We start from the raw sequence: 26,886 nt of genomic DNA, 5'->3' as shown, positions 1-26,886 counted from the left end.
TGATTTTGGTACCCAAATTTCCTTGGGTCCTGCCTTGTTAGCCTTTTTCTTTGGTTTCTTAAGTTTGACCTCATTTGACTTGGGAATTTCAGATTCATCCTTAGTCATTTGAGTTGGACCTTTGAAACCATTTATTGAAGCAGAATTATCATGCACATTTTGATTAACAGGAAAAGGCATGCTATGTGCAAACATGTTAATCCAGTGAGGCATGCTAAATGGAATTTGAGGCATACTAAATACAGCATAATATGGATTAGGTGCAAATAGCATATTAGTAAATTGTGCATTCATATTTTGTGCAGGCAAAACATTCATAGGCATTGCAGACATGGCAGTCATGTTGGGAAAAGAAAAAGATGCAGACATGCGAGTAGGCATAACAAGTTTTCAGCTAATAGACAAATGATTAACACTACCACACTTAACATAGATTTTTCTTGGAGCATATTTACCAGGTGTGTAGTTGTTATGTTTGTTAATCCCTACCTTCCCATTTCTATTATTTTTCCTTTTTGATTCTGTTTTAACCTCAATCTTTTCTAATTTGTCATTCAATTGCTTGATAGATAGATGCCCAACATTAACTCTCTTTTCTTTCCTCACTTGACTTGATTCTCCTGGAATAAAGTTTTTAGAAACTGATCCATATTTATCATTCAACTTAGCTAGCTTAGCTTTGCTAAATGGCTTATTGACATTTGACGAATATGGCCCATTGTCTTTCGACGGATAATTCTTTTGATTATTCGACGGATAATTTTCATCATCTGTCGAGTCCACATCTGTTGAAAGTCCTTCAACCAAGTTGAAATCAAGCTTCTCTTTATTCTTTTTCCAGGCTGCATCACAGAAAGACTCTATACCTTGAACTTTAGTGATTTGAGCATGGACATCTCTAGATGATTTCCATGCCTTAATCACTTTATGTTCTCTTTCAAGTTGCTTTCTTAAAATATCCTCTTTATTTAAGGATTCTGTTAGTTCATCCTTAGCAACCTTGCATTCTAATTTCAATTTTTCAAACTCAATGAATTGAGTCTCTAGCACATTGTTTCTTTCATTTAAAAATATTGTTCTCTTTAATCTTATTATTTTCTTTAGTGAGAGACTTAAGTGTAACACGCAGGTGATATAATTCAGTAGACATGTCATTTATTGCATCATTACACTCAGCTTTATATAAATGTGCTAGGTTAGTTGTGATTACCTAATTGCTTGATGAACTGGTCTCTGTTTCATCTGATTTGGCCATTAGGGCTAGGTTGACATAGCTTGTTTCTTCATCTTCATCCAATCAATCTGCAGCCCAGTCATTCTCATGTGTGATAAAAGCCCTTTCCTTTTGTTTGAGCATCTCAAAATATTTTTGCTTGTAATCAATAGGCTCAAACTTCTTTTTACCAGAATCAGGCTTTCTATATTCACTGGCAAAATGACCTGCTAAGCCATATTAAAACACTTGAATTTAGACTTATCAACCATATTTCTGTTTGGCTTAGCTGCTCCAAAATTCTTTTTAAATTTGAGCTTGGAAAATCTCCTGTATAAGAATGCTAGATGCTTATCTATATCATCCATGTCATCTTGGCTCAACTGTTCTTCATTTTCAGCTGCCAGCCCTCTACCCCTGCTCTCACAAACCCTTGAGTTTGATCCAGATTCTACAGCTTCAACCTTCATCTCCTTTTCCTTCTCTTGCTCAACAACAAGTGCAATGGATCCTACTTTCTTCCTTCCTTTCTCCATCATTTCATCTTGCTCTATTTCAAGCTCATAGGTCTTCAGGATACCATATAGTCTCTCCAAGGTAAACTCCTTATAATCTTGAGAATTTCTTAATGAGACTGTCATTGGCTTCCATTCCTTGGGCAAAGATCTAAGGAACTTGAGGTCTGAGTCTTTGGTTTGGTAGACCCTTCTATGCAACATGAGATCATTCAGTAGTTTTTGAAATCTATTGAAAATGTCGGTGAGTGACTCACTTTCTTCATAATGAAAATGCTCATATTGCTGAATCAAGAGTTGCATCTTGTTCTCCCTGACTTGCTCAGTACCATCACAAATAATTTGAATTATGTCCCAAACCTCTTTAGCTGTTTTACAGTTTATGATATTGTCAAACATATCACCATCAACACCATTAAACAATATATTCATGGCCTTTTTATCTTTCCGAACTTGCTCAATGTCTGGATCAGACCATTCATGTCTAGGCTTTGGAACTGATGGTTCATTCCCTGTAGCAGCTCTCATAGGGTCATGGGGACCTCTTTTAATGTAGTCCACATAAGCTTCATCTTGAGAGAGAAGATGTAGGTGCATCTTCACCTTCCACTGGTGATAGTTGTCTTTGTCCAGAAATGGAATTTTCATTCCAACATCCTTTTTGTTCATCTTGTTGATTATTGTGATCTTTACACTCTTTGTACTTCAAGAGCTTGCTCTGATACCTATTGTTATTCCCAAACAATGCAACAATAGTTACAGAAGGGGGGTTGAATATAATTCTGGCTCCTTTTTCAATTTTAAGACTATTCTTACTTAATATATATATATATATATATATATATCAGTGTTTGATTTTGCAAGAAGTGCGGAATGAAACTTGAATTGAAATCAAAACACAAAGTAGTAAAATACAAAGCTTTGAAACTTTCTGGTGGATTTGAACTTATCCACCATAGATATATATATTAGTATGAGAACTCTATGATGCTTGAATAGCACACAACTGCTTACAAGTGAACTTACAAACTTACAGAGAAATTCTTAACAGAAACAACCTTTTCTATCTCTCTGAAAAAATAATGCTTACTTAGTTATTAGTTCTACTTGCTACACTTCATTTATATGATACCAAGTTACTTGACAGTAAGACAAGATAATAAGACAAACTATATCTAGTCTAACTCCATGTTGTTTCACTACTATATTCCAGCATCTTTGAATATCTTCATACTTGCGTGGAAATGGTAATGCTTCTTTGTTCTCTAAAACCTGTAATTAGACTGCCACATTCCATTTGCAAACACCCAACGCATGTGACTATGTTGTCACTGTTAACTGCTCTTTTTGAATTATGATCATCCGTCGGGACTATGTTGGTCATCCGTCGGGAGCCTTGTTGATTATCCGTCGGTAGTCTTTGTAGATCATCCGTTGGAAGCCTTTCTATCACTCAACTCAATTTCACTTATACAGAATTACAAGACATCTTATATTTACAATTAGCCAACCTATTCTGTATATCAATCTAGTAGTCAACATGACTTAGAGAATCCTACATAATCTACTAGACTAAAACATTATTGTTTGCAGAAATGTGCTATAATACTTATTATTACATAAGCTACACTCTCGATGGATGTTCAGTTGTCATCCGTCGGGAATATAAAGATCATCCGTCGGGACTATATTAGAACATCCATTAAGAGCTACAAAAACCTAAGTTAAGTCTATTAAGGTATTTTATTTAACTTATCATCAAGTTCGACAACATATTCCTAACAAGGATGGGTCCTTCATATTTCTTGGCAGTAACTTAATGGACACCTTTTCATCCATAGAAATCAAGAGAGTGATAAGCTTACTGAAGGATAATGATACTGCAACTAAGGCATGGAGATCTGTTTTGGCTGAATGGTTGGTAGAAAGGGAAGAAAGAAGAGCAAGAAACAAGGTTGAAAGTGAGGAGAGGAAGAGAAATTATGATGAGGATATAGAAATGTACATTCCAAAATATGGGGATCTCAAGGAAAAAGGGATGAGCAGAGTTACCAAGGATGGAAGATTTCTAAATGTCAAAGCTGGCATATTCTCAAGATTTACGATTGATTTACTGATTAATTATTCAATATATGACAAATTCAAATTTGTGGAACCTTTAATAGGGACACCAATCATAGAGGAACTTGAAATTCTTATATACTTAAAGGACCTCATTAGAGAAGAAATAGGAGATGAGACATTTGTCTGATGTGTGTATCTGATAAACTCAAGAAATCACCTATTGTATAAATGTTATATTTGTGTCAATTTGTATGTAAAGTAAAATTTTTAATTGTAGCTTGGGTTAGTCTTGTTAACAGGCATGAATTTGTGATAAACAATCTTCTCACAAATTGGGGGAGATTGTTGTGCAAGACATGCATGTACTATAACAAGACTAAGTTAAATTGACAGCCCTAAGTAAGTTGTATGATAATCTAAGTTTGTATTTTTTATTGTATCACTTAAGTATGTAAAAATGAAACTAGATTAGATTGGAGTATTTTTCTGTAAATAGTCTCAAGCCTAAGAATAAACTCTGGAAGAAGATCATGAAGATCATGCCTCAGAGAAAGTGTGAAGAAGATTGGAGTTGAATAAATATATTTTGGGAAAAACATTCTAAGTCAATAAATCTACAAGTCACAGATTAAGTGTTAAAGAGAAGTCATTCGAGAACTCCAGAATGACTTATCGAGGAGTCAAGAAAAAGCTACTAGAGAACTTAGATATATCGACAAGCCAAATGAAGACATGAAGATTGGAGATATCAACAAGTCAAATTATAACTAGAGATCTCAGAGATATCGATAAGCCAAAATATCATTAGAGATCTCTGAGAGATCGACAAGTCACTTCTGCACTAGAGAACTCAGAGATATTGACAAGTCAAATTGAAGACATGGAGATTGAAGATATCGACAAGTCAATTTCACATGCAGAAATTTAGAGATCTCGATAAGATAAATTCTCTTATAGAGAACTCAGAGACTTCGATAAGTCAAAACAGCTATAGAGTAATAAGAGATCTCGATAAGCCATTATACTTATCAATATGTCGAGTTCTCTATATGACAAACTGGAGATCTCGATACAAAACTCAAAGTACAAAATGCATTTCAGTTAAATATCCAAGATTATCAATCAACAAACAAATCAATCACTGATTTGAAAAGTTTACAAAAAGCAGCTTGAAGAGTACAAGATCAAAGTCCAGGATTAACTGACAAAGAAAAAGCACAGACATGAACCATTTGCAAAGATACACTAAGCTAGAAATAGAAAGTTTTAGTTAACTTAAAGTAGGGTTTAGTACATGCTATTGCATGCTGTGTAAAGCCGGTGTTTATTGATCTATAAAGTAAACACTGGATGCTTTGTTTTTGTTATAACAAAACATATCTAGAAAATCTTGTAACTCTCAAGAGAGAAGCTGAGTTCTTTAACAAAGAACCCAAAAATTTTGTAGCAAGACATACTTAATTTTAATATAAAAATTAAGTGAATTTTGAAAGATAGTATGTTCAAGTGCATGTTTTATTATTCCTGTTAAAGTATATTATCTCTACAAGACAGATTACTTTGTTCATCATTCACAATAGTTCAAAAAGCCATTAAAATTGTCTAAAACACATTCACACCCCCCCCTGTGTTGTATTCATTACCCAACAAATCCATTTCTCAAATATTGCCAAAAATCAAGTGACATAGTTCTTGAATTATGCTCACCACTCAAAAAGATCATTTAGTTGGTTAGAAACTACTTGCAGAGGTAGATCTTAATGATACTAATAGAGACACAGAGGTTTCATCAGTTTTTACTGAAGACTCTGTGAGAGCTTTCACTAAACACATTCAAGTGTTAGTTCTTTGCAAGAAAAACAAGATTTGAGATCATGGTACATGACAGTAATATGATCAAATCCTCTCCAATTCAAATGGAGGTTCTCATTATTGGTGAACAATAACTGTCATAACCACAGTGTTGACTGTGAGTTTAATTGTGACTTCAGATTCACAAGGTATAAATACTGTTATTAATTTATCATCATTTATTCTAAATACTGATTTCCTCTTTTCAACATTTATTTTTCTTGATATAAATCCTGCTGGTATGATTATTTCTAAACCTTATTTAACGACTACCTCTAGTTGTATGACCACATATCACCCTTCTTTAGCCACCTCTTATTTCTGTAGGACAATCTTTCTGAGATTTTTCTATGAGATGTGTGAAAAGATTGAGAGAAAAATAGAATTAAAGAAAGGCAGGATCCTTCCTGGCAAAAAGAGAGGTAGATGAGAGATAGGATTTAGTAATCCTTGTGAGGAAGCTCTGACTATTAAAAGTCATGAGATGTGTGGTTTGAGGAGTAGTGAGACTACTTTAAAAGAATAGAGAGATTAAGTTTTACTTGTTATATGTTTGCAGGTGCACAGAGTACTAAAGAAACAGATGCTGAACAACAATATGTTGAACCTCAAATAAACTTTGATGTACCAAGTGTTGTTAATCTTCCTGTAAGTCTAAGTACTGATACTTTCTTGCAGTCCATATATTATACTATTCCACCATATGAGACAATCCTTGTTTTTGTTGAAAAATAGTCCATTTACTTTACTATTCCAACACTTGAAGAAATCCTTGTTGCTGAAGATGAAGTAGCACAACAGTCCATTCATAAAGTTTCATCCATTTCAGAGTCACCACAACATTTTACAGGAACTGAGGTCCTGGAAGTAAATTTTGAAGCTCTGGTTCATTTATCTACAATTCTTGAAGATGTGGAGTTAACTGCTGATGGTATGGAAGCTTCTGAAGCTGTTGGATCACATACTGCACAATTTTCTAATTCTATTTTATATGCTGAAGCTGGTGATGAAGTTCAGCAATTAGTGCAAAATTCAGTTGTTATTGAAGAATCTAATGACGGTGAAGAAGCTAATATTTCTAATGCTATTATAGATCCTGAGGATGATCTTTTCTTCCCTGAAGATATGCCTATACATCTGAGACAATAGTGAATAAAAGAGTTAGATGCTAAGAAGGAACAATAATATTTTGATAATCTCTAGAATGCTCATTGGAAAGATGATACATATCCTATTTCCAGAACAAAAACTGTTGCACATCTGGAAATAGCAGAACAGAAGATTAAGAATCTAGATACGCTGAATCATCTGAAAGCTTCAACTTTGGTTGGCAGATCCTTACATACAACTCAAAAAGCAATCACTTCTCAAATCAATCAAATCAAAGAATCATTGATTGCTTCAAGGCTGACTACTTATCAAAAAATTCAGAAATAAATTACACCAATAGTTGTCAGACAGAATGCAATTGAAGCTAGTCAAGCTAGATTGGAAGCTAAACAAGTTCTAATGTCTGATCAACTTACAGAAGTACATAATTCAATGGAGTTGATTCTTTCTCTACTGCTAGGTGATGATGTCAAAAAGGGGAGAAAATTATTAAATCTAAATGCAAATAGCTGACATTGACAAAAACTGATGATGAAAATTCTGATAGAGGTAATAAGGGGGGACATAAGGATAATGAAAGGAGAAGAGGTGAAGAGCTAGTTGGAGTTAATGGTTCATCAAAAGCAATCACTAGATCTCAATCTAAACAAGGTGAAGAGAGTAAGAGAAATGAAAGAAGAGTTAAAAAATTGACCGTGACTACAAAAATGCAACAATCTTAACAAGTCACAACTGATGCTAATGAAGACCAAGGTATTCTGGAGATAGAAGCTGGTGCTGAAGCAAGTCAATATCTTCAAACTCTGAAAGTAAAAGGAAGAAATACAACTTTATTCTACAAGGATCCAAAAATTCAAGCATTTGACTCTGTGGTGGGTAGAAGACTTTTTGAAAGAGAAAATCTTGGAGTTGATCTTGAACAGCTAAGGCAAATGGAGGAAGACTTCAAGAATTCCATGAAGACAGCAAATGCTGATATTGCTGTTATTTCTCAAGTACTTTATGAAGATATCCTTCTAACAGACCAACTAGAGGTATAATTATAAGGGAAATCAGTCAGGAAGGAGATCTCAGATCACAAGTTATTGTAACTGCTGACAAAAAGCTTAAAGGAAAAGAGAAGATAAGAGAGAAGTCGAGGATTTCAAAGCCTAAAGACAAATATGTTGCAAAGAAGAAATTAGTATCTAAGACAACTAAATCTCAAATAATGATAGATCCAATCTATACGGTAGTTCAAGCTTATGATACTGAAGAAAGATTTAAAGAAGAAGAAATCAGCCAAGCTCACCAAAGAAGGAAGATTTATGGAGCTGACTGGGCTGATAAACTAAAATTAACCTCTGACATTGCTCAAGTTAAAGAAGAAGCTGATATTCAACCAATCACAACCTCTGATTCTACTCATGTTGTTGATTTCTTAAACCCAATTCAAGCAGATTTATCAAATCCAGATTCTGAAGACATAGTCTCTGATAAGCCAGAACTTACTTATGAAGAAAAGAAGAAGCTACTATGGGGAAGCAAGAACCAGCACCCTGGAGAGATTTTTATGAAATATTAAAGAAGATTTATAGTGGAAGTTCTCGATCTAGACAACCGGAAATCACAAGTGGTCTTGGAAGATAAAATGCTGATGATCCATTTATAGGAGATGCTTTGACTCTGAGAAAGCATTCTTATTTGACATAAATTGGTGACAATTTAATGCTTGAAGACTTATAGAAGATCATATCAGTGCAAATTGTTATTGATCATGCTGAAGAGAAAATAATTTATTTTATGGAGTCTGGGAGAAGCTTAAGTTGAATTAAGAACAGTTAAGAGACAAACCATGGCAAGAATTGGAACGTATTGCTACAATTCTCAAGGTAACTAATTCTGTAACTTCCAGATGGTATGCATTCATAAAAAACTTGATACAGTTCAAGCAGAGAGGAATGCCTTATAAATCAAACTACATTCTAAAGTACATTGATCAATCTGAATATGTTGTTGATATGCCTATTGGAGGAGCCAAGATAGAAATGGGTCTAGGGACTAAAGTTTTAACCTTTAATCATAGTTGAAAGAAAATTGGATTTTTGGAGCTGGATGGTCTATCTCTTGGAAATTCAAATTTACATAATCTCAAGGCTTCCATCTATCAGAATGATGAATCAACAGATGAACTGAGAGAACATATATAGAGGATACAATGGTATTTGGATGTAATGGAAGTGAATCTGCTGAGGAAATTTCTTGAAGATTTTCTAGACTGTGTTAGAGTACAGAATGGAGAGTAAAGTTCGATATTCACTGAAGTAAGAATAAATATGATTACTTGATTTTAGCATTTTGATAGTTTTGACATCATTAATTGGAACTTGTACATATTGTCATAATGCACAAGTTGGGGGAGATTGTTAGATATAATTGATGATATCAGCAGAAACTATCAGAAGTTCATATCAGGACTTATATCAGTATTTACTGAAGAATGACGTCATCAATACTTATATCAGTACTTGATGATCAAGAGATGATGTTATCAGAACTTGTCACTTCAGTAGATATTCGAAGTGAAGAAGGAAAGCAGGATTTCAAGGTGGTGAAGGAATTTATCTCAGAAGCATTGTATTAGGTTTTCTTGTTGTTAATAGAATAGGATTACTTATACATTGTGTAGTTGTGCTCTATATAAAGAACAAATTAGGTTCATGTTATAAGCATTGCGAACATTATTATATCTTTCGCATACCTAACAACTCTCAAGGATATTTATTCATCCTTTCGAGAGAGTACATTTGTAATCAATTTTTATCTGTTAATATAAAAATTGTTGATTCTGTTGAAACTTTGTCGAATTGATTGTATTAACTTTATTCACCCCCTACAGTTGATTATTGGACTAACATTAAAATTTCACACTATATACCCAATAAGTTGCCTACAGCGGGATTGTGTTAATGTGTTACCTATATCTCTCCATCTGATGACCTCCCCGTACGTGAAAAGTCGGAATGGTTGCTTTACATGTTAGCTGGAGTAATTATCTAGCCATCTTACGATGATAATGGTTGAATATAGTATTTATGTGTCAATAATAAATGTCTAGTTATATTACAAAGATAGTGGTTGTATTCTTATCTTACCTTTCCCATCTTGTGTGTTAACATCATCGTCATTTGTATTCATGTTCTAATCATTTTCGGTAACTTAATATTTTAGAATTTTTAGAGTGAACTTTTACAATATATGTGTAACAAATCGATCCTATGATATCATCATATTTTTCAAAGTATAGTGAATGCTACAACCTTATCAAGCTAAAAAAATTATCACAAATCGATCGTAAGATACATTATATTTTTGTGTAATTGATATTTTTATATATATTGAAAAAAATATTATGGATAAATGGAAGAAGTGTTATATACTCGAGCTTAGAAAAAAATATAGTGGTTTTTTTAGTAATAATAAATATTAAAAATATTTGAGATTTTTTTTTACAAACCATGCGAAACCTTTAGCACGGAGATGTTATGTTTTGAAATTGTCAGTTCCCCTCTTGTTTTTGTCAGATGGGAGGATTTTGATATATTGATTTGACATTAAGATTTGATATGGATATCTTTAGTCCTATTCTGATTCAATCCTTGTCTCGTTCGAATAATAGTAGGTAATCGAGATTTTTTTTTGAACAGCAAACCAAAAATTATTAAACCAACTGCGGGCTACATCGAAATAACAAGACTCAAGCCACCTCCTTGAGCAACAAAAACACACATTACTAAATATGCATGTGCTAGAAACACAAGATTAAAAACCTAATAAAACTGAAATATGATGTTAGATATATTTGATAATGTCATGTGTAATATGATTTGTGTTTAGTTTTCAGATCTTACCTAACAGGACAAATCAGTACTTAACTGGAAATCAACACTTATACTGAAGACAAAACTTAAGATATCAGAACTTAAGTGATCAGAACTTAAGTTATCAGAAGATATTTATCAGGAGATAATATCAGGACTTAAGATGACTTTCAGATAAGGCAGACGGCTGATTGAAAGGAAAGAAGATCGAGACTAAGATAGAAAGAAATATGCATGAAGAAAGAATTATATGAAGAATAGAATACTTGGAAGAAAAGATAACTAGTTGATATATTTTAGGAAGCAGAATTATATTCCATATCAATTAGAACTTATCTTGTAACTGTATAGTATATAAACACAGGCATAGGGTTTACACTATAAGTGTTATCATTATCGAAGTTATTATTCTTTGTAACCCTAGCAGCTCTCGTGATAATTTGTTCATCACTGAGAGAGGGCGGTTCCATATTATAACAGAGTTTATTGTGTTGAATAAAATCTATTTTTTGTTACTTGAGTTCTTATATTCGATTTGATTGTAGTAAACACTGTATTCAACCCCCTTCTACAGTGTGTGTGACCTAACAAGTGGTATCAGAGCAATCTGTTAACACACAAACAGTTTAAGATCCAAAAATAATCATGTCTGAAGAAGAAACTCCAACCAAGCCCACCAAAACTGAAGAACCTTCAAAAACCATAACCCATAGTCGATATGAGACTATAAGAGTTCCCATGTTGAAACCTTTTGAGTATTCCATATGGAAAGTGAAGATGGCTATATTTCTGGAAGCTATATATCCAGAATATCTCGACAGGATTAATGAAGGACCACATATGCCAACCAAACTCTCTGTGGAAGTTGCAGGTCAGCCAGCAAAGTCTGTACCAAAGGAGAAAACTGATTACACTGCTGAAGATATCTCATCGATTGCGAAGGATGCAAAGGTAAGACACTTGCTGTATAGTGCCATTGATAATGTCATGTCAAACAGGGTAATTCAATGCAAGATTGCAAAAGAGATATGGGATGCTTTGGAAACAAGGTGTCAGGGAACTGATTCAATCAAGAAGAATATGAAGACTATACTCACTCAAGAGTATGAGCACTTTGACTCAAAACCTGATGAGTCATTAACTGATTTATATGACAGATTTGTCAAACTCTTGAATGATTTGTCACTAGTTGACAAAGAGTATGATATTGAAGATTCAAATCTTAAATTCCTGTTAGCTCTTCCTGAAAGATGGGATTTGAAGGCCACAATAATAAGAGACAACTATAATCTTGATGAAACAACTCTTGATGAAATTTATGGGATGCTCAAGACTCATGAACTTGAGATGGAACAAAGAAGCAAGAGGAATGGAAGAAAGTCAAGGACAGTTGCGTTTGTGGCTGAGGAGGAAAGTCCCAAAGTTGCTACCTCAAAGAAAGGCAAGGGAAAGGCTCTCATCACAAAGTCTAATACTGAGTCATCAAGTTCTGATAGTGATGATGACTCAGAAACTGAAAGTATACCTGAGATGGACCCTGATGAGGAGATGATGAAGCTATGTGCTCTTATGGTGAAAGGAATCACAAAGATTGCATACAGAAAATTCAGGAAAGGAAAGAAGCTTTCCAGGAAAGGTGCAAGTTCTGATATGAAAGGTTTCAAAAAATCTGAAGGCAAAGGAGGAAAGTACAGAGGAGATTACTCAAATGTTAAATGCTACAACTGTGGTGAGAAAGGCCACATATCTCCTGATTGCAAAAAAGGGAAAAGTGACAAAGGCAAGGAAATTGTCACAAAGAAGAAAAGCTGGTCAGATGCTTCAGATTCTGAGGATGAGACAAACTATGCCTTGATGGAAAATGCTGATAGCAGTTTTGATATTGCTGACTTAAAGGTACCTCAAACTACTTATGTCTTTCATACTGATGATATTACTGAGTTGAGAAGATATCTTAAGACCATGTTCATTAGTTATAAGGATTAAACTTTAACATGTCAAATATTAACTTCTGAAAATCTTGCTTATAAAAAGAGGAATGATTATTTAGAAAAAGAGTTAGTCATGTTCCATCAAACTCAGAAAGATAGAGATGATGCCTTTTATGTTAGGTATGAAGTGCTAAAAATGAATGAATCTCTAAAAACTGAGTTAGAAAAGGAAAGAGAGATTATCAGGACTTGGACTAACTCTGGTAAAGCAACTCAGGATATTCTTAGTAGTGGAACTGGAAAGAGGGCTTAGGTTATGAAGATGATAAGAACAGTAAGGGAACTGTAGAAACTGAGCCTATAATTTTTAAACAAAAACCAAAGGTAAATCCTGTTAAGTTTGTAACTGCAAAGTCTGATATTGAGAAATCAGAAGTTAAGGAGAAAGTAACTTCTGAAAAACCTAAACAGGATAAGCCAACTGAAGTTAACATAGGCTTAATGACCAAGAAGCAGCTTAAGCATAAGCTGAAAGATGTTAAGAATGTAAACAAGGTAAATCCACCTAGGAAAAATAGGAATGGAAAGGAAGGTGTGAACAAAAGTAACAATTATAAGCCTGTTCTAATGCTCCTAGAAAAACATGTCATAACTGTGGAAATTCTAACCATCTGGCTTCTTTTTGCAGGAAGAATAAGAATATAAACTCCTTACCTTCAAAATCAGGACTTAAGAGTCAGTCTGTTAGATATAAGCCACAAAATCCTTATTTTCATTGTGGTAGTTTATGGCATTCCATTTATACTTGTAAGGAATATCATAGTTTGTACTATGATTATTATCAAATAAAACCTTCTTTAAAGAAAGTTAGCATTATTCCTTCTACTGTAAGTTCTAATGCAAAGTCTAAAATTGCAAATTCTGATAAGAAAACTGTTAACATAAACACTGATGCTAAATCCGCTGTAAATGTTAACAAACTTAATAAGGCCAAAGGATCCAAGCAAGTCTGGGTCCTTAAAACTAATCATTAGTGGTCTTTATGATTGCAGGGCAATATGAATAATATCCTAGTTCTGGACAGTGGATGTTCAGGACATATGACTGGAAATAAAGCTCTGCTATCAGACTTTGTGGAGAAAGCTGGCCCAGGTGTTTCTTATGGAGATGGCAACATTGGAAAAACTCTGAGATATGGCAATATCAATATTGGGAATGTCATCATTGAAAAAGTAGCTCTGGTCTCAGGACTTAAACATAATCTGCTGAGTGTGAGTCAAATCTGTGACAGAGGTTATCATGTGGATTTCTTTGAAGAACACTGTGAAGTTGTAAGCAAATCTACAGGCAAAGTTGTTCTGAAAGGATACAGGCATGGTAACATTTATGAAGCCAAGCTTTCAACAAGTACTGATGGTTCTGCAATCTGTCTGTTAAGTAGAGCATCAATTGAAGAAAGCTGGAATTGGCACAAGAAACTCTCTCATTTAAATTTTAACAATATAAATGAACTAGTCAAGAAAGATCTTGTGAGAGGACTGCCAAAATCAGTATTTGCTCCTGATGGCCTTTGTGATTCTTGTCAGAAGGCAAAACAAAGAAAATATTCATTCAAGAGCAAGACTGAATCATCAATTCTTGAGCCTTATCACCTACTACATGTTGATCTATTTGGTCCAGTTAATGTCATGTCTATTGTAAAAAAGAAATATGATATGGTCATAGTGGATGAGTTCACCAGATACACATGGGTGTATTTCTTGCACACAAAAAGTGAAACTGCATCTATCTTGATTGATCATGTCAAGCAACTGGATAAATTGGTCAAAGATTCTGTGAAGATCATAAGAAGTGATAATGGCACTGGGTTCAAGAATTTGATCATGGAAGAGTTCTGCAAAGACCATGGAATAAAGCAGGAATTTTCTGCTCCTGGAACTCCACCGCAAAATGGAGTTGTTGAAAGAAAGAATAGAACTCTTAATGAATCTGCACGAACTATGCTTGATGAAGCAAAGCTGCCAACCTACTTTTGGGCTGAAGCTGTTCAGACTGCTTGTTTTACTCAGAATGCAACACTTATCAACAAGCATGGAAAAACACCATATGAGATGGTGAAGAAAAAGAAGCCGAATCTGAAGTATTTTCATGTATTTGGATGTAAGTGTTTTGTTCTTAAGACTCATCCCGAACAGCTATCCAAATTTGATCTAAAAGCTGATGAAGGAATTTTTGTTGGATATCCACTTTCCACAAAAGCCTTCAGAGTCTACAATTTAAGAACAAGGGTAGTCATGGAATCTATCAATGTCACTTTTGATGATAAGAAGATTACTGGACTTGAAGATTTCAATGATCATGATCAGCTGAGATTCGAAAATGAAGTTTTAAATTCTGATTCTGTAAATCCTGACAGTCTAAATCATGATACTACAAACTCTGATGGATTAAACTCTGATGTCATTGAAACTGTGGTGACTATGCCTAAGGAAAATGCACATGTGTAGGGGGAGCATATTGAAGATCCAACCACATCTCAAGAAGCATCAGAACCTACAACAGGCTCTTCAAACTCTGATGGGCCAAGTTCTGATAATTCTAGAAACTCATGTTCTGATATTTCTGGAAACTCAAATTCTGAAGGATCCAACTCAGAGAGCATAATTTCAGGGGGAGCATCAGAAAATATTGATGGAGACAACATGGATCATGGGGGAGCATCCAGTTCTAGAGATAACCTTCCATCTGCAAGGAAGTGGACTAAAGCACAAGTTAATTATTGGAAATCCTGATGCAGGTGTCAGAACTAGAACAGCTACAATAAATGAATGTATCAATCATTATTTTCTTTCTCAGATTGAAAAAAAGAAAGTGGAAGAAGCTCTTCAAGATGCTGATTGAGTGCAAGCAATGCAAGAAGAGTTAAATGAATTTGAAAGAAATAAAGTCTGGACCCTAGTGCCAAGACCAAAGAACAGGTCTGTTGTTGATACAAAGTGGGTGTTCAGAAATAAAACTGATAGTGATGGCATAATTACAAGGAATAAAGCAAGGTTGGTTATAAAATGATACTCTCAACAGCAGGGAATTGATTATAATGAAACATTTGCACCTATTGCTAGATTAGAAGCCATAAGGATATTTTTTGCTTATGTTGCTCACAAGAAGTTTAAAGTCTTTCAAATGGATGTGAAAAGTGCTTTTCTTAATGGAGAATTGGAAGAGGAAGTATATGTTGAACAACCTCCAGGCTTTATAGATCCCAAATTTCCCAATCATGTCTACAGGCTTGATAAAGCACTTTATGGCCTTAAGCAAGTTCCAAGAGTATGGTATGAGACTTTAGCTCAGTTTCTTCTGGAAAGTGGATTTAACAGAGGGACTATTGACAAAACACTGTTCTACCTCAACCATGGAAAGGACTTACTTTTGGTGCAAATATATGTTGATGATATCATTTTTGGTTCTATAAATGGCAGACTTTGTAAGAAGTTTGTCAAGCTGATGCAGTCAAGATATCAAATGAGTATGATGGGAGAACTTAACTATTTTCTGGGCCTTCAAGTCAAGCAGAATGAAGAAGGAACTTTTATTTGTCAATCTAAGTACACCAGAAATTTGTTGAAGAAATTTGGAATGCAAGATTGTTCAAGTGCATCCACTCTTATGGCCACTGCAACAAAGTTGGATAAGGATACTGGTAAATCAGTAGATATTACTGATTACAGAGGTATGATTGGTTCACTACTCTATCTAACTGCAAGTAGACCTGATATCATGTATGCTACCTGTCTTTGTGCAAGATTTCAAGCAGATCCAAGAGAACCTCACTTAATAGATGTGAAAAGAATTTTCAAGTACCTTAAGGGTACAGCTGATCTGGGATTGTGGTATCCAAGAGAATCAGGCTTTAAGCTAATAGGTTACTCAGATGCAGATTTTGCAGGATGCAAAATTGACAGGAAAAGCACAAGTGGAAGCTGTCAATTTCTTGGAGGCGGATTGGTTTCTTAGTTTAGCAAGAAACAGAAGTCAATTTCCATATCAACTGCAGAAGCAGAATACATTGCTGCAGGAAGCTGTTGTGCACTGATTCTTTGGATGAAGAATCAGTTACTGGATTATGGGTTAAAATTTTCTAAAATCCCTATTTACTGTGATAATCAAAGTGTTATTTCTATGACAGGTAATCTAGTTCAACACTCAATGACAAAGCACATCAGCATTAGGTACTACTTCATAAGGGAACATGTGGATGAAGGTACAGTGGAATTGCATTTTGTTCCAACAGATCAACAACTAGCAGATATCTTCAGAAAACCACAATGTGAAGCTACTTTTACAAGATTGGTAAATGAACTTGGAATGGTTTCAGGTTCTTTCTCTAAATCTGCTTAGTTTATGTTCTGATACATCAGACTTTATGATCAGTATTTACAGATATTACTATCTTTGTGTATTCTGTGCTTAAATTGAAAATTGCTTAAGTGCTGATTGTTGTCTGATGTGAATTTCTAAACTCTGATAGTGATATGAATGTTTCTGTGACTATTCAATCCAATGAGGATAATTATGCAAGATGCTGACCTAGTAGTCTTTAATATACTAAAGATCCCATATTTGAAGTAATTGCTTATGTGGAAATCTTTTAACACGAGCAATTTCTGATATTGAGCTTAGTTAAGTTTACTTTGTGTATCTTATTACTAAGTCAAAAGCTAGAATAATGCTTCTTATCTGTTAAGTTCTGATGTTAGTAAATCTGGTGGATGTACTAAGTGTTGATAAGCCTCACTTATCAAAAGAAAAAGAAAAGAAAAGAAATAAATATTAGGTACTTCTTTGTGATCTAGAGTAAAAATGTGGAAGGGAAGACCCAAGTGCATTGCTGGTATTAAGTAATATGCATTAGAAATACAAAATAAAATTTTCTTGGTGACTTTTCACACTCTATGATTACTTGTGACTTCCCGCCCCACCACTCTCCACCTCCATGATTCTAAATTTAGTGAAAATAATTTTTTATAATATTATAAGAGTAAAGTTATTGAGAGAAGAAACGAGAACTTTAGATATAACACATGATTTTAAAATAATTTTTACCATATTTAAAGAAATAATTATTCATTAATATTATAATAGTCATTACATAAATTTTTAAAATTAAGATCTGAATAAACCTTAATTATAAGATTCAAAAACAGATTTTTAAAATTTATGAAATTAAAAGTAGATTCTAAATATTTTTCATGATTCTTTTAAATTTTTAGACAAATTGTTACTTGTAATTAACTCGATGGAAGCTCTATGAAAATAAAAAAATATATTTACACCAATTTTCAATTTTTAAATTAATTTTTAAAAATAGCATCACCATATTATTTTGCGAATTATGCTTTACAAAGATCTTTATTTTATTCAAAATCTTTAATATCATATATGTACTATAGGTAAAACATTATTAAAATATTTTATTCCGCAAAATATGTTAAGTTTGTAGAGCATTTGTTCAACTTGCAAAATATACACAATCTACTCACTAATTTAAATGATTTTCAACAATTTTAATAAATTAAAGATATTGGTGAAACATACTTCACAAAATAATATATTTTATAATATTTTAATCGCCTGGTCTCCAATAAATAGTGGCTTTCATAGAACTTTCATATATATATATTTACTTAGTATTATCTAATTTTATTATAATAATATTACTTTTGCCTATTATCGATATTATAAATGAATAACGATTTAAATTAGTGTTTAACTAGATTTTAATTTAAAATAAATATTTAATCTTGTTATTTATTATATTAATTTATATTAAAATATTATTTAGACTTGACTTTCACTAGTGAAAGTCAGGATTTTACAATTATTTGCTATAATTTTCATGGAATTGCAAAATATACTAGTAACTGTTTTTATGGATTAAAGCTATTTGGGAATTAGTTCTAAAATTGTATTAAAAAAAAATTCATATCACTCTTGATAGCCTATATTAGTACATGCCCAATAACAGAAGTCCGGAGCCTAGTAAGAAAGGCCCAGGAAACACTCAGCTTTAACCCTGGAGAGCCCAGGACGCTTGGCAACATCACCACTGTCCAGGTACCCCGGATCCAGAACGTTCCTATGGTCCGGATTCCATAGTACACTGGTCCATCCTGAGCGTCCACACGTCCTACAGTCCAAAAGACACACCTACGGTCCAGATCGAAAGGTACAAACCCCTAAACCCTAGTAGAAGGCCTATAAAAGGCAGAACAAAAGGAAGGTTAGAGGTTACACACTCTTCTCATATATACACATATTCACACACCATAAAATACTTGTATAATTCCCGTTTTTGCCCCTTTCTCCTTCAAAACCCTCTCTCATCCTCAGCCCGGAGGTGCCGCGGGGACGCCACCCCCCTCCGGTTCTGTTTTGTAGGTTCCCACCCTATAGCTGCACCGCGCGCCACCGTCATTTCTGCCAAAGCAGAGCTTGAGACCGGGTCCATAAAGGAGAAGGCCCGGGGTGAATTTGGAGTTATCATTGGCGCTAGAAGGAGGGGTCGAACCTCCGACCTTGTGGTGCTCATATCCGCCACTCCTATTCCACCCAGCAGATCAGAATACCACCCCTCAGTAAGAATCTCACTCCCAGTCTCCCAGATCTACTTTACCATGTGCTCGTTTGCGTTTAGGTACTGTTTATAGATCTTGTTTATCTCCTCTATTTGTAGCCTTGTAATACAGCGTATCTTGAATATAGAATATCCGTCTTGGTACTTGAAATTGTGAATTATTTTACTATAAACTTGTGGTATTGTTGAACAACCATGATGACAAGAAAGAGCAAAGCGGTTGTTTCTGCTTCTTTCCTTCCACCCCCGCCCCAACCCAGGGACGGAGAGATGGAAGATATGGATGAAGGGCTCCCCATAACCCAAACTCCCTCTCAAAATCTCCAACTAGGGGACCAGAGACTAGTCTTCGAGAGAGTGTCCCATAAGCATGCTGGAACTTCAGCCAACCCTTGGGGAGACATGACCCCGGACCAGATACGAGTTGCCATGGACCTATGGAAAGAAAAGCATAATGCCGAGCCTGAGACCCGCCTAGGGGATCAGGAAGAACGGTCCGGAGAATCCTGGGGATCCGTCTTTGATCGGATTGCGAAGAATTTGAAGAAGCCATCAAAGGATGCCAGGGATGAAATAAAAAAAGCTACCCTTCGGGAAAGAATCGGAAGGAAGAAGAAGCCAAAGCCAAAGAAACTATTGAAAAGTGAATCCAGGAGGAAGAGGCAAAGCTAAAAAGAAAGGCACACCGAATTCATGTTTCTTCCGATTCGGAGCCCGAAAAGGAGTCCAAGCAAGAACAAATGGCCCGGGCTCTTCGAGATCTCAAGAGGAAAGTAGAAGGCGATACGGAAGTGGGTGCGTCAGCCACCGCATTCACCAAAAAGTTGGAATCTACCCCCAGAGAATCAGGGCTCAAACACTTCAATTTTGACTCTTTCGATGGATTAGCTGACCCCGAGGAGCATCTGAACTACTTCGAACAAATCTCCAATATTTATGATTACAGTGACCTAACTAGGTGCCGGTTCTTCGCATCAACGCTCAAAGGGGGAGCTCAGAAATGGTTCAGCCGAATTCCATCCCGGAGTGTGGACTCCTGGAAAGACTTCTGTGAGACATTTTTGAAAAGGTTCAGAGCCAACCGGATGAACGAGCTGCAAATGTGTCATTTGGAGACAATCCAGCAAAGAAGCAAGAAGTCCCTCCCGCAATTCATCAAGAGATTCCAGGAAGCAAGAAGCAGTGAACATCTTTCGGAGGAACTTGCATCCAATATCCTACGAAGGTTATGTTAAAGATTTGATTCATAGAGAGCCCTAGAGCCTAGCATCAGCTTATGCTTTGGCGTCAAAGTTCATAAAGGAAAATGATTTCCTCAAGTCAATGAAAATGAATAGAAGAATGCATGACGATGATGAGTCTCCGGGACGACGCTCGTTGTCCCGGAGAGACAAAAGATACAAACTTGACAGGAAGGCCAACTCCATTCAATAATCTCGGGGAACCCCACCACGGAAAAGTTATGCTGAACTGAGAAAGAATGAAAGAAAACCTAAGGCTAAGAGAGAACCCAAGCTGGAACCTCGGGCAGACATTTTGCGTGAAGTCAAGGGTAAGCCATTTTATTATCCACCGAAACCTTTACTAGCACCCCCCGAGAACAGGGCCCAGGACAAGCATTGTGGCTATCATGAAGATCATGGCCATACCACAGAAAATTGTTTCTCTCTCAAGATGTTCATAGAAGATCAGATCAAGAAGGGAAACATGAACCAATATCTTCAAAGGAGGTTGAATAACAAAGACAGGGCCCCTGGAAGCGGCAAAAATATGGTGAATGTTGTCTTTGGAGGCACAGCTTCTCCGCCTCGGAGCCCGGACCCGGAGAATGAAGTGATGACGATCCAGCCTTCGGAAGATGAGCCAATCTACTTCTCTTACTCTGATTATGAAGGACTCAATCCGGATCACAACTTGGCCTTGGTCGTGACCCTGGATATCGCGGATAATGAGGTAAAAAGAATTTTAGTTGACAATAATTCCTCTGATAATATTTTATTCGAGCGCACACTTAACAGGATGAAGCTCGGACACCTCCGAATGGACCCCTGTTAGGGCGAAAACACGCGCTAATATTCACGCAAGTATACGCATTCGCAAGTAGTATAAGATATAAATCAGATTCGTTCCCACAGAGACTGGTTTAGGTTAAGTTCAATTTATGCACCTATGCAACAATGTATGGTTATCGCTCAATGCTAAGACAAATAACAAATTGGGTTTTTATTAAACTAAGAGATTATACTAAATAACATTAACTAAGAGAATTGAAGTTGAATTACTATATATGACAAACATGGGATCCTAACTTCATTAAATACTTCATTCAATAGCCTTCTCGTTCTTAACCTTAGCATGTGATGGTGATTACACTAATCAGATAACACGAAACTGATAAACGCCAACTTTCATTGCTCGAGTACCATTCTACCAGACATCCACAAAAGAGATAGAAGCTGAATAGGCACCAATTATATTGAGACCCTATATGTCTATAGAATTTGACAACATAACGGTTTAAGAACAAGTTATCTATCTTGATTACATAGGGCAAGTAAAATGGTTAGAGTTACCTACGAATCATGTATACACATACAAGAACCTATGCTAGCATGGCAAGTTCTAAACCTCTATATTCACTGTCGCTTCAATAGAGATTAACACGCTATCTTATATGTTAGCTACGCACATAAGACGAATAAGCACAACCATACTAGGATATCAATCAATCACCACCCACCAAGATATCGAAACAATTAACTATTGAAATCCATAAGTAAATCCGCTAGAATCCCATGACAACGATTAGCCCATAATCGAACTCATCGTCACCATGGGTTCCAATGAAAGCATGGTATAAAACAAGGTCTTAATAAACTAAATAATAATCAAAGTACGAATAAACGAGATCTAGGTTCAACAAGAACAAAAACGAGCATCCAAAGTTACAACTAATTTAAAGAATCACAAGTTGAAAACAAGATCTTCTTTTTCGGAGTTGTTCTGTGCTTCTAGGTCTTCTCCTTGGTATCCCAATATTCCCGGATGATGAAAACCTTTTTTTTTAGTATATATACGCCCCTAGTGGACCTAGACCCTTAAAATCGTCAAATTCTACTCAAAAAAGGCTTTTTCAGCGAAATCAGCGATCAGCCGCGCCCTGAGCGGCCTGCTCAGCTCTCCTGAGCGGGCGCTCAGCTCTTTGAGCGGGCGCTCAGCTCTGCTGAGCGGGCGCTCAGCTACTGATTGGAAAAATATTCTGATGAATCTTGTTTTGACCATAACTTGAGTTCTACTCGTCAGAATTAGGCGATTCAACTGCCCACGCGAAGCTATTGAGATTCTCTACAACTTGACAATGGCCTTGGCTTCCAATTCTGATCAGTTTTCATCATATTTCCTTTAAAAGCTCTTTTCTTCATTTAACTGATACCTGAAATGCAATAACACAAAAACACATCAAAATACCAATAACTTGAGTCCAAAACACCAATTTAAGCTTGTAATAAAGCGTTCCAAGTGGATATAAAATCCACTTATCACACCCCCAAACTTGAATCGATGTTTGTCCTCAAGCATAAACAGACTCAAAACTATAAAACAAACCTAATGCATGAATGCAACTACGTGAATGCAACTAAATGATAATGTAATCGATCCCCTCAGAATAACCATAACCAAATGAATAAGCCAATGCCTCTAAAATGCAATGACTTTAAACAGAGCTCGAATAAATCCCACAAACCAACTCATAAACCAGAAACATGCGTGTGTAGATGCTTAACAGATATACTCTCGATACTAGATCAATAACCATAACTTATCTATCATCAAAATAATCAAAAGTTTATAAACAGAATAGACAATAAACGCATTATGACTCACAAAACCTCCTTTCTACTAGAGTTATACAAGGATTCACACTATTATTGAACACATAGCAAAGATGCTTATTTGATCGTGCAATGAATGAGGTCCCAAAAGACTTATGCAATAATACCCATGTAGCGAGCGTTAGGTTAGCGGATCCCAGACTATAAAAGCCTTAGGTCACTAGGCACAAAGTCCCCTAGAACTTAATAACTCGATTATTAAAGAGCTCACTCTTGATCAATTATGCATAAACACATACTTTTTTCTTTCTTTTTTTTTCTCTTTTTTCTTTTTTTTTCCTTTTTTTCAACAATTTCTGAATGAGTGCGTTTCGCTCCATCTCATTCAACCCTAGACTACTCATAAAAATATGAGCCGGCTACTAGCCATTTGACGCATAGCCTTACAACAACTAGCAATGAAATCCAAGTTTTTCTCCAGATAAGAAAAAATCAGTGTTTTTACGTCATTACGAGAATATCACAAATTCTAAATATAACCAAGTGATTAAATCTCAACAACAAACAAGTATGATCATGATCTAGATCAAAAGCAACCCTATAAGACTTTGTGAAAATATTTGTTTCTGGCATGCAAATCAATTCATTAGGACTTAAACATCCCTCTATTCGTCATCACCACACTGAAATCAACATCAACTTATCAAATATCATAGTTCATCTTAAGGGATCATGCTAAATATGCATGCAAATGCAACTATATGAAATTACATAAAAACAAACAAATATGTCCTAAATGAACAATCATACAAAAATATGAATGAACTACAACTAAACATGCAACATGAATCTATATGAATCTATATGGACACACATTACTAATCCTTACATTATCACCCCCAAACTTAAAATTTTCAATGTCCTCATTGAAGGTAATAATAAGGATTTTAGGCATACCTAGTCGTCGGAAAGATCACCCTCTTCGGGTAGAGGATCAGGTGGCCAATCAACCTCGCCACTAGTGCCTCGAACAACAGTTCTGAAAGCATGTGTCAAATCTGCAGCAAAATAACGGTGAATGTCGTGCATGGCCTCTATACGCCTAGTTACTCGCCTGTACTGCTCATCACCAATACCAGTCCTATCAACTACCTGCTGCACATGAGAAGAACCCTCTATAGGCACTGGAGGATCCGTTCGGCTACCCTCTACATCATCAAAGATATATCCCAACCCCTTGTCAGGGGTGCAACTAAGAATGAATAACTCAAGTGATTTGGTAGTGGGTTGAGCTCAAGTGTAGGAGCATCTTCAATAGACGACTCGAGACGATCCTGAGAAATTTTCAGCTCTGCTAACCCAAGAGAATCGAATGGCACATCCAACTTCCTCTTCCACAGAGGTGCATTCAAAACCTGAATTTGCTCTACTTTAAAGCACTCCTCTTTAGCTGTGGGTAATTTTATTTCCTTGAACACATTGAAAGTGACCTTCTGATCATGAACCTTCATCGTAAGCTCTCCTTTTTGCACATTGATCATAGTTCGGCCTGTAGCCAAGAATGGTCTTCCCAAGATAATGGGAATCTTCTTATCTTCCTCGAAATCAAGAATTACAAAGTCAGCAGGGAAGAAGAGTTTATCCACCTTGACCAAGACATCCTCCACTATACCTCGTGGATAAGCGATGGAACGGTCAGCTAGTTGCAATGACATGTATATTGGTTTCGGCTCAGGCAGACCAAGCTTCTTGAAGATAGATAAGGGCATCGGATTGATGCTAGCTCCTAAATCACATAAACACTTATCGAACGACAAGTTTCCGATGGTGCAAGGAATAGTGAAGCTTCCAGGATCTTTAAGCTTCGGAGGCAACTTCTGTTGCAGCACAGCACTGCATTCCTCCGTTAGAGCAACGGTCTCTAAGTCATCGAGCTTCACTTTCTGAGAGAGAATACCTTTCATAAACCTCGCATAGCTAGGCATCTGTTCAAGAGCTTCAGCGAAAGGTATGTTGATATGAAGTTTCTTGAACACCTCCAGAAACTTCTCAAACTGCTTATCCAACTTTTTCTTCTGCAGCCTTTTAGGAAAAGGAGGTGGAGGATAGATCTGCTTCTCCCCTGTATTACCCTCAGGAAGAGTGTGTTCCACAGTAGTCTTCCTTGGTTCCACATCTGCTTCCTTCTGCACTTCTTCTTTAGCCATAACTGCATTTTCTGAATCTTGAGATTTTTCAGGCTCTTCGTCTTGCTGAATTTGGGGGCTTGCGACCTTTCCAGACCTTAAGGTGATGGCGTTCACCTGTTCTTCAACTTCCCTCTTGCCTGGATTTGTTTCTGTATCACTAGGAAGCGTTCCTGGTGGTCGATTCAATAAGGCATTAGCAATTTGCCCTATTTGGTTCTCCAGATTCTGGATAGAAACAGCCTGGCTTTGGCATATAAGAGCCTGGTTTTTGTACATAAGCCTCAACTCCTCCAATTCATATTTTTCATTCGAAGATAGACCTGCATCATTAGTTTGTTGTTGAAGTTGGAGTTGTTATCTTGGTGTAAATTGTTGCTGAAAACCAAGAGGGTTAAATAGCTTATTTGCAAACTGCTGGAATGGCTGTTGCATCACATTCTGATTGTTGCTCCAGCTGAAGTTAGGATGATTCCAGTTGTCAGGATGATAAGTGTCTGGAACTGGTTGCTGCGATCTCTGAAAGTTGCTCACAAACTGAGCTGAGTCACTAGATATAGCACATTGCTTTGTCGCATGCGGACCTACACACAGCTCACAAACACTGGTTATCTGCTTAACACCATAGTTAGCCAGAGAATCGATCTTCATAGACAACGTATTTAGTTGAGCAGTGATAGCCGTAGCTGTATCCACTTCAAGAACTCCTGCTACCTTGCCATGTGGATATCTCTGGGTTGGATACTGATATTCATTAGCAGCCATCAGTTCAATTAGATCATAAGCTTCCTCATAGCTTTTTGCCCATAATGCTCCGCCTGATGCTGCATCGAGCATGGGTCTGGACTGTGCTCCCAACCCATTGTAAAAATAAGTGATGATCATCCAATCAGGAATTCCATGACGAGGACACTTCCTAAGCATCTCCTTGTAGCGCTCCCAAGCTTCACTCAGCGATTCTCCCGTTTGCTGCGCAAATTGAGTAATAGCATTCCTGAGTGCAGCTGTCTTCGCCATAGGGAAGAATTTAGTAAGAAACTTCTGAGCAAGATCTTCCCAAGTAGTAATCGAACCAGCTGGTAGAGAGTGTAACCAGCTCTTAGCCTTGTCCTTCAGAGAGAATGGGAACAGTCTCAGCTTCACAGCATCTTCAGAAACACCGTTGAACTTGAAGGTGTCGCATATTTCAATGAAATCCCTAATGTGTGTATTGGGATCTTCCGTTGGAGAACCCCCAAACTGGACTGAAGTCTGTACCCATTGAATTATGCCAGGCTTGATCTCAAAGGTATTAGCTGTGATAGCTGGTCGGACAATGCTAGATTGAATGTCATTGATCTTTGGTTGAGAAAAATCCATCAAGGCTTTCGTTCGTGCTGTTGGATCTCCCATTGTAATGAGTACCTGAAACACAAACAAATAAACCGTGAAAGTAAAAGAATCCGAGTCAGTGAACTTTAACGACCACTGATGACAAGCACATAAACTAAAAATTAACACCGAGTCCCCGGCAGCGGCGCCAAAAACTTGTTAGAGCGAAAACACGCGCTAATATTCACGCAAGTATATGCGTTCGCAAGTAGTATAAGATATAAATCAGATTCGTTCCCACAGAGACTGGTTTAGGTTAAGTTCAATTTATGCACCTATGCAACAATGTATGGTTATCGCTCAATGTTAAGACAAATA

General features: G+C 36.2%; 1 protein-coding gene and 1 non-coding gene across 2 annotated transcripts; both read left to right on the top strand.

Moving 5' to 3' along the window:
* The first annotated feature begins 19,918 nt into the window (after nucleotides 1-19,918).
* Nucleotides 19,919-21,233, top strand: LOC141673488 (uncharacterized). The gene is made up of 2 exons (XM_074480238.1): nucleotides 19,919-20,403; nucleotides 20,639-21,233. Exons 1-2 carry the CDS (start codon nucleotides 19,919-19,921, stop codon nucleotides 21,231-21,233), a joined length of 1,080 nt encoding a protein of 359 aa, XP_074336339.1.
* Nucleotides 21,234-26,092: 4,859 nt separating this feature from the next.
* On the top strand, nucleotides 26,093-26,199 carry LOC141675552 (small nucleolar RNA R71). Its single transcript, XR_012556199.1, has one exon. It is a non-coding gene; the product is annotated as a small nucleolar RNA R71 (small nucleolar RNA).
* The last annotated feature ends 687 nt before the right edge of the window (nucleotides 26,200-26,886 follow it).

The sequence above is a fragment of the Apium graveolens genome, chromosome 7 (genome assembly GCF_009905375.1).
Source record: "Apium graveolens cultivar Ventura chromosome 7, ASM990537v1, whole genome shotgun sequence".
Lineage (NCBI taxonomy): Eukaryota > Viridiplantae > Streptophyta > Magnoliopsida > Apiales > Apiaceae > Apium > Apium graveolens.
Note: the sequence above shows the minus strand (reverse complement) of the source record. Positions and strands in the feature narration are given on the sequence as shown.